The sequence below is a fragment of the Terrapene carolina genome, unplaced genomic scaffold (assembly GCF_002925995.2).
Source record: "Terrapene carolina triunguis isolate 2854851 unplaced genomic scaffold, T_m_triunguis-2.0 Scaffold168, whole genome shotgun sequence".
Lineage (NCBI taxonomy): Eukaryota > Metazoa > Chordata > Testudines > Emydidae > Terrapene > Terrapene triunguis.
In genome coordinates, this window is record NW_020664519.1 from 3,486 (window position 1) to 12,084 (window position 8,599).

At 59.0% G+C, this 8,599-nt stretch overlaps 1 protein-coding gene across 2 annotated transcripts; it reads left to right on the forward strand.

Moving 5' to 3' along the window:
- Nucleotides 1-427: 427 nt before the first annotated feature.
- On the forward strand, nt 428-7,926 carry LOC113405079 (C-factor-like). 2 transcript variants are annotated; one of them, XM_026653892.2, is made up of 6 exons: nt 428-543; nt 2,185-2,372; nt 5,063-5,221; nt 5,570-5,680; nt 6,330-6,455; nt 7,402-7,926. In XM_026653892.2, the coding sequence occupies exons 1-5, from the start codon at nt 531-533 to the stop codon at nt 6,441-6,443; spliced, it is 585 nt and encodes a 194-aa protein (XP_026509677.1). In that variant the 5' UTR covers nt 428-530; the 3' UTR covers nt 6,444-6,455; nt 7,402-7,926. The 2 variants fall into 2 exon arrangements, with proteins under 2 accessions (XP_026509677.1, XP_026509676.1); XM_026653891.2 differs by lacking the exon at nt 7,402-7,926 and having other exon boundaries at nt 437-543; nt 6,330-6,643.
- Nucleotides 7,927-8,599: the final 673 nt, after the last annotated feature.

Below are 8,599 nucleotides of genomic sequence, written 5' to 3' on the forward strand. Positions count from 1 at the left end.
ACAATGAAGCAAATAGGGTAAGTAAGTGTGTTTGTGCACATGTGCGAGTACAGTCCCTCATGGACACAGACGTGCCACGGTGCAGTGGGGGAGGTCTAGGTTGGATATTAGGAAACACTATTTCACTAGGAGGGTGGTGAAGCACTGGAATGGGTTACCTAGGGAGGTGGTGGAATCTCCTTCCTTGGAGGTTTTTAAGGCCCGGCTTGACAAAGCCCTGGCTGGGATGATTTAGTTGGGGATTGGTCCTGCTTTGAGCAGGGGGTGGGACTAGATGACCTCCTGAGGTCCCTTCCAACCCTAATCTTCTATGATTCTATGATACACTTACCATCGGCCTGAAATCAGTGGGAGCAGTTGGGCAGTACTGCCACACTCTACGGAGACAGACTCTGGCCCTCAGTTCGTATGTGGCTTTGGGGCCGTAGCCCGGCCCTTACCTCTGCCTTCTGCTGCAGCTTTCCATTGTTCTCCATGTTTCTCTTTTTTAGGAGCTGCGGAATCTGGTTTCTAAACATCCAAACCTGGTGATGGTGAAGCTAGGTATGTGCTCTGCCGCCGAACGATTCCCTGCAAGTCTGGGCGCTCCAGCTGTGGGGCTGTTCCCCTCCTGGGCCTGTGCACTAGACTCCCCGAAAGCAGCTCTCACGTTCAGCTGCTAACCCCCAAAGCCACTCCTGTGTTTCTCAACTCTCTGTGCACTGCTGCAAAGTCAGCTGTGCCAAGCTTCCTGAAACCCATCTGCCACTCAGGTCCGGGATCTCGTCAGCTGCCCCGGAATCTGCATGGGGCATATAAAAAGCTCAGGTTCTTTGGGAAGAGACTCGAGATTTTCCCACGGGGTGGCTTGGGGTCTCAGGAGGGGAGGCATGGCATAGCTGGGGTTTCTCCAGGAAGGGTGGGGCTCCAGTCCTGGAGGGAGGGGTGCTCAGGGCTTCTCCAGGAGGGGGGCCTCAGGCAGAAGGAGTGAGGCCAGGGGGACTAGCCTCCCCGAAGGGGGGCTCCACCCGCCACCCATGGCTGTGCCTCTGTGGCGCTTCACTAAGGACACTGCTGCACTGTGGGGAGAGCGTCTCCCGTCAGCGTGGTTACTCCACCTCCGCGAGCGGCCCAAGCGGTGTCCGTGGAGACGCCCTCCCGCCCACATAGCGCTGTCCACACCAGAGGCTAGGCTGGTAGGACTGAGTCGCGCAGGGCAGTGGCTGAGCAGCGTGGTCACACCGATTGTGAGGTTATCGTGCAGACCTGGCCTGAGGCGCCGTGCATTTACACCAGGAGGTGCCCAGGGGGGTCCCAGATCCGGGTGTAGTGACTCCTGCACAGCGCTGCTTTGATGGCCCTCACAGCGCTCATTGGTACCAGATGGGTGGTGCGCCAGCCTATGCGCTGCATTTCTTTCTCCCAGCAGCAGAGCGCCATCTGGTGCCTGCAAGGAGATGGCAAGGTTAGTGCGTCTGTGAGGTAGAGCCCAAGGTCACTGCCAGGTGACTGGGTTTATCTAGGACCCAGACTTGCTTCTTGGCATCCTTCCCCTCATCCTCTCCTTCTGCGCTCCTCCTCTGGCATCCTGACAGCCTCCCCAGCCCGTTCACAGCAGGGAGAGTTCTTGCTTCCAAAAGGCTAAGTGCAGAAATTGTGCTTTACTAGCTGTGTTTGTCTAACCCTCCCGCTCCGTCCTGGCACCTCTGGGGATCTGCATGGATTGGAACTGCCCCATGGCTATTTCTCCAGCACAGGACCCATGAGGATAACTGCAGAGAGAAGGGACAGGGTCTCCCCCACCCCAAAGTGATGTGGAATCTGTGCTGCCCATGTCTAAGTTTCCAGCCCCCTTCCTCGGGTTCAGAGCCCCAGCTCTCATCTTAGCCGCGAATTCAGAGCACTGTCTGCACAGCTGGTTTGGGAACGCGGGCGCAAGACCAGCTAGCCCCAGTCTGTCGATCCAGGCGCGCTGCTGCAGGCTGCATGGACAGACGCTCAGGGTCTCTCCGGAGATGCTTGTCTGAGCAGCCGTTGCTTGGGGACTGAAGTGCCTATGGTGAGGTGAACACTCTGGAGTGCGGCTCACCAACTGGGCTCACTGCACTGGAGGGCTAGCCTGCACCCCCAGAGATCTCAGCGCCTGTAACTCAACAAAGGGCTCTCGGTACCCCTAACCTCACAGCCCCTCCACCCTCTTCACAGACGCCGTGAATCCAGCAAGCATTGAGGAAGCAACCCGGAGGGTTGAGGAGCAGCTGGATGGCTCGGGCCTGAACCTGGTAATAAATAACGCTGGCATTTTCTCCGACGTGTCTCTGGCAACGGTGGATTCCGAAGAGATGCTGGGTGCCTACAAGACTAACGTGGTTGGGCCAATGTTGGTGGGCCAGGTAAGGCTGCAGTGGCCAGGATGCTGCTGCACTTCCAGGGAGCGGGTGTAAGGAGGGAGACCTCTGGAAGAAGGGGAGGGCTGAGCTGAGCTTCCAGCTGGAGAACTGGAGATATCAGCTGTGTCCATGGGACGGGGCGTACCCCCCGCACCAGCACCACCAGAGTTAGAGGAGCTGGAGAGGGGTGGTCACCTCCCCGAATGCACCTGGGGCCAGCCTGTGCTCAGGGGGCATTAACAGAGCAGAGGGCGGGCCCCTGGTGTAGGGAGAGAGCTGGGTGCTCATGCTCTCCACAAAGGCAGAGATGCAGGGAGTCGGCTCCTGAGGGGAGCCTGGAATTGGAGGGAGAATCAGGAGCTGCTGAGGGGTGACGCCTGCCTGAGCCCTGGGAAGGCAGAGAACGTTGCCAACCCTAGACTGTGGAGGGAGTGAGGCCCAGGCACCTGAGGAAAGAGGGGAAGTTGCTGCATTCTAGCCAAGGCTCAGCTGCAAGGGAGGGGGGCGGCCAACTGAGCCCCATTTGGACAGAAGATGAAATTGTCTCTGGATTTCTGTTGCACTTGTTAAAGGACTCGGTGGCCCCGGAAGGGGTCAGACATTTGCATGTGGCTGGGCCAGAGGATCAGGTCATGTATATAGCTGGAATGGGCCAAAAAACACAAGAGGGAAACTGAGGCGAAGTGGCTGCAGCATTCCATCGGGCCACCAGGGAGCGTGCTGGCGCGGCAACGGGCTACAGTCCGAGTTTTCTTTTTAGGGTGCACAGCTATTCGTGCAATTACGTCCCTCCTAGCGCCAGCTGAGTGAGTGCAGCGCCCGGACGGACCGGACCGGACCGGACGGGGGGTGGTGCTGGCAGAGCCGGTCGGTCTCTGCCTGGCGGAGCGGCGGGAGACCCGAGCAGCGGGGTTCGGGGTGGGAGCGGCCCGGAGCCGGGCCCGGCAGGGAAATCACCCGGATCTGTGGGCCCCTCCCTGGGGCTGTGGGCGCTGGGCCCGTAACGACCCCACGCGGCCCCATAGGCCTCCGCCCGGCCGTGTGTCGCGGGGCGTGCTGGGAGTTGTAGTTCGCACGCCAGGGCGTTCCGCCTGGGCCCTTGGACTGCTCCGCCCCCTGCACTACGAGTCCCACAATGCCCCGCGCCTGCGGCCAGCCGCCTCGGCGCGGGGGCGGCGGGAACGGACCCGCCAGAAAAGGAAGCGGTGCAGGGGGAGTGTCCCATTGCCAGCCACGGGCCCGCCTGGGTCTGTGCCCCCGGGCCGGGCCCGTGCCCCCGGGCCGGGCCCGTGCCGGGGGGATGGCCGGACACCCCCTGCACTGCGCGGAGCGGAGGGGGCAGTTGTGGGGCGAGTCAGCGTGCGACGGGGGAGCTGGCGGTGACTGGGGGGTAATAGTCTGGGTTGAAGGTGGGGGTGGGAGTAGAGGGAGGGAGGTTGAAGGTGGGGGGAGAGGGAGGGGAGAGTCTGGGTTGAAGGTGGGGGTGGGAGTAGAGGGAGGGAGGTTGAAGGGGGGGGTAATAGTCTGGGTTGAAGGTGGGGGTGGGCAGTAGCAGGGTAGGGGGAGATTGAGGAGAGCCCTTGTGTGAAGGTGGGGGTTATTTGTGTGTGGGGGGGTGGGTGGGGGGAGCCCAGGTGTGAAGGTTGGGGTAGGGGCTTGGCTTGAGGCTGGATTGTGGTAGCTTTGGTGGTAATGTCTGTGTGTGTCTCTCTCTCTCAGTGGCCCTTGCTCCCAGCAAAAGATGAGCACCAGCAATTTTGCTCCTCACACTCCACCCCAGTAACTTTACTGGCTCACTTGCCTCACCGCCCCTCATGACTACAAAGGGAGAAATAGGCTAAAAACTAACTTTTTTAAAAGTTTTGTAAACATTATTGCACCAAAGTGGAAAATCCAGTTTTCAAAAAATGTATTTATGAAATGTAACTTGGGTGGAGGTGGGGAGATGCAGGTGCAACTCCACTGATTGCTGCATCCAGGCTTAATGTGGCTCATAAATGTGCTAGTTAAGCACAAGCAGGCCCTGAGTGTTTAAACAAAAAAGACAAAACTAACAGACAACACCCCTCCCACACAAATAAACCAAATTCAAGAGTATTCTGGGTATCTTGATGCTAGCCGAGTTTGTTTTCTATGGGCTGAGTGCAAATCTCAATCAACTCTTATTTTGTTTAAATAAAACTTTTCATCCCCATCCCAGCAGTACCGAGTATACTATGGTGTTGTCGCACCAGGCCACACTTAGAAGGGGCCGGGGCCCATAACAACTACATGGGGGCCCACAAATATGTTTGGCGCCAGGCCCACAAAAGGTTAATCTGGCCCTGGTTGTCAAAAGTACTTTATACAGGTGCCTGTGTTCCCGATGGGAAACTGAGGCACAAGAAGGCATATTGGATGTGCCCAGGGTCACATAAGTCAGTGGCAAAGCCAAGGATAGAGCCCAGAACTCTGCGTTTGGTCCTGTGCTCCCCCTTCATGCGTCACCTAGCGCGGGGCTTGGGAGTGCTCTCGGGGGACAGTTGCTCGGGGGGGGGGGAGGAAGAGCCCAGAAGTTTGAGGCTAATTGAAAACCCTCCTTTTCTGGTCTGTGCTTCCCCCTGGGCTACCTGGGACTGTGTTGGATGGAGCTAGCTCTGAGAGCGAAGGGGTACTACCTCCACACAGACCCCATGGGACCGTCTTCCCGCCAGGCGTTCCTGCCCTTGCTGAAGAAGGCTGCCCAGGGAAGTAGCCAGAAAGGGCTGAGCTGCAGCAAGGCGGCCATTGTCAACATCTCCACTGTTCTGGGATCCATCGAGAGAGTCCCTGAGACGTTCTCCAACCCAGCCATCTCCTACCGCTGCAGCAAGGTACGGCCCTGAGCCTGGATCCCAGGGGCAGTGGTATCCCCTGCTCATGTACGCTGCTATTCCAGCTGGGCAGTGTCCAAAGGCAGTGCCGGTGGGCAGGACCTTGCAGGAAGTAGCTGTGGGGCTCTTGGTTTTTACGTGCTGTGCCTTTAACATGCTCAGAGCTCTGGGGATGGCCTCACCGCAGCACTGAGCAGGCGTTTTGGCCTTAGTGTCGCTACTGCCTGTCACAGGAGCCGCACACACTATGCTCTCTCCTGAGACCGTGCAGCTGCGCCTGGGTGTGTGGGAACACAGCCAGTGCGAGCGCATGGTAATGCCCTCGGCTCACGAGCCCTTCCTCTGCAGGCTGCTCTCAACATGCTGACCCAGTGCCAGGCGCTGAGCTACGCAGAGGACGGGATTCTGTGCGCTGCAGTTCACCCCGGCTGGGTGCAGACAGACATGGGCACCCAAGAGGTGGGTGTTGGGTCCCTGGGAGCAGCAATTGCGGCACGGGGGAGGGGCTGGGGTTCGGGAACCTCCCAGCGTACAGCAGCTGTCTGCAGCAGTACATGAACTGATCCCTGCCTCCGGTGATGCCTGGGCCTTTGAAGTAAGCTTGTGCAGGTCACGACCTCCAACCTCGTGTCCGGCCTTCCAGCTTATCCAGTACACACTACCCACCATGGCCCAGAGCTGCAAGCCAGAACCACGTGTGCCTGATCTGCCCGCACAGCCGCTGTGTGTGTGTGTGTGGTACCTGTATGTGTAACTGACCAGTCACCTGTGTGCACACCTGCCAACTGTGCACACGCTCGTGGCTCTGCAGCTGGGCCATAGGAGCACATACAGATAAACTCCCACGTCTGCGAGCGTGGGCGTATGCACATGCAGGAAGCGTGCCCAGGCCTGACTGTATGGGGTGACTTGGCCCTAGAGAACCAAGTCCAGCTTCCATAGGTGCTGGAACTTTGGATGCTGGGGGGCTGCCATACCTCCTGGCTTGAAGTGGTTTCCATCATATCCAGGGATTACAGTTTGGTTCAGTGGCTCAGCCCCCCCACTGTACACTTTGTTCCAGCCCCCGGCCAGCCTGTTGACTTCTGAATTTCCTGGACTGTTGCAGGCCGACCTGCCCGTGGATGAAAGCGTGCGAGGGATTCTCACCGTGCTTCCTACCCTCTCCGAGAAACACAGCGGGAGCTTCTGGAGCTGGGCAGGGAAGACTATTCCCTGGTGAGAGAGCAGCACGGTACGTGGGCTGAGAGCAGTGCGCCGGGTGCCAGAAGTCTTGCGGCCCGAGAGGGGAGGCCATGACCTCAGGCAGTTCCCGGCTGCACATGCTCCATGGACGGTGGGTTCCACACAGTCAGTGTGATCCGCAGATGGGCCCATGAGCTCCCTGTAGCTGAGTCACTAATAAATACCCTGAGACACAGACAGTGCCAGTCCTCTCTCTTCTCCCAGCAAGCCCCAGGCTCCCCTGCAGATGGGGTGTCTGCCCTGGCCCCTCTCTGCCTGCTCTCCCAGGACTCCAGAGCCCAATTCACATCACCTGTGCATGTCTGTATGTGCACTTACCACTTGGCCAAACGGGGGAGCTGCACACGTGCGTGACTGGTCAGGTACGCAGCTGCTCAGGAACCTGGTGGGTGGAGAGTGCTGGCTTGGGGCTGGCAGAGGTGGAGGCGCATTTCTCTGCCACAACCATCTAGGGTTAAAACTTGCCTTTTCTCTCCCCCTCTGACGTGGACCCAAAGAGCCTGTCCTCTGATGCGGCTGGGCTGCCCTGAGCTAGAGCCAACACGGCTAGGATTGGCTGGGCTCAGAGCCCGAGGGGCAGCCTACAACTCACAGTCCAATGGCAGTGGTGGGGGGCAGCTAAGTTGACTGTAAGCCACCTGTGCGCCCCCTGATCCTGGGCTGCTCTGGGGCTGGAGAGGCCCCTGGTGGGAGTTAGACAACCTCTGGGTGCTGAGTTCCAGCAGCCTCCGTGGGCTGCTCCATAGGTTACATTGCTGCATCCCCTCCCCAGCACTCCCATCTCCCCACCAGCCCTGCCTGCCGCCTGGCCTCTTTGCAAGGGATTCCATGGAGGAACTGCTGTGGCTATAGGGTCCTTAGAGGGGCTAACATGAGACTCCCAAAATAACCACGCCCCTGCCATCCGACCTAGAGCTGTTGCTTTTTCCACACAGGCACTTGCTGCCATGTGGGACTAGAGTTTGGGCCCATGACCTCTCTGGGACGGAGAAGGGGCAGGCTCCCGCACGCTGGCTCTGAGAGGGGCAGCACGCCGCTACGTGTGACAAATGCATTTGGAGCCCCAGCCGGCCCTGCAAAAAGCGTCGTTTTCCAAGCTTGGGTTTGTGGCAGCAGACGGATTCTGTGCATTGGGGTTATGACAAATGCCAGGTGAACCACGGGAGACCTCAGTGGATGTTCCAGGGAGATGGCTAGGAACATGGGCCGGCCTGAATCGCTGGCCCAGCTGGCCAGGGATTTTGTTACAGAGGCAAGTGAGAGCCAGGTTATGGCAAGCATGGAGCTCAGATTGGAAACCTTGCTGCCCCAGCTGGCCCCAATCCTGCAAAAATCTAGTGGGGGCGGCGCACGTAATTCCCCAAAGCACCTTTGAAAATCCCCGGCTAAGGCCTCTTCTCCGCCCCTGCTCTGCCGCAGGAGGTGCCTGAGGCGAGGGCAGGACCGGCCCCTGCACACGGGGCAGGGCCAGTCCAGCTGCTGTTGAAGAAGGGGGGGGGGAAGGGCTTGTGCCTGGGAGGTGCGAGGCCTGCGTGCAGCAATGTCCTGAGCACTGAGCCGGCAGGGGGCGGGGTTCATCCTTCATTGCTCTGAAGTGCATGGCATGGCCAGCTGCTGCCTGCTAACACCCTGGAAAGGAAATGGCTTCCTCGGGTTTTGGCCAGCCACAGGGAACTGATGCTGAGTTTCCACAGCAGGGGAAGCTGGAGCGGAGCTCCCTTGCTTGCTTCCTGCCCCCGCTGTGAGAGGATTTAACCCTGCAATGGCTGAATTAAAAGGGACAAGGAGCTCGTGGCGGCAAACCAGGAATAACTTTCCTCAGTTAGACTAAGCAGCCAGGCCTTGGTCAAGCCCCGAGGACTCGGCTCGCTCCTCTGCTGCTAGCGTCTTTATTAGAGAAGGCTGCGAGTCTCCTTTATAGCCCACAAGGGAGTGCTGCAGGGCAGCCTAGCCGACAGAGCACTGCACTGGGACTCAGGGAGCTTGGCTCTGACCTGGGCAAGTCGTTTTCCCTGCTCTGTGCCCAGTTTCCCCTTCTGTGAAATGGGGAGGTGGCCAGGTGCCCGGTTTACAAGTCCGCTAGCAAAGGGGAACTTTTTCCAAAGTTCGGTAACTGCAGGTGAGGGGGAGGTG

Coding starts and splice junctions, on each gene's coding strand:
- LOC113405079 (XM_026653892.2), top strand. Junction 5,222..5,569: donor TCTCCTACCGCTGCAGCAAG/GTACGGCCCTGA, acceptor CTTCCTCTGCAG/GCTGCTCTCAACATGCTGAC. Junction 5,681..6,329: donor CAGACATGGGCACCCAAGAG/GTGGGTGTTGGG, acceptor GGACTGTTGCAG/GCCGACCTGCCCGTGGATGA.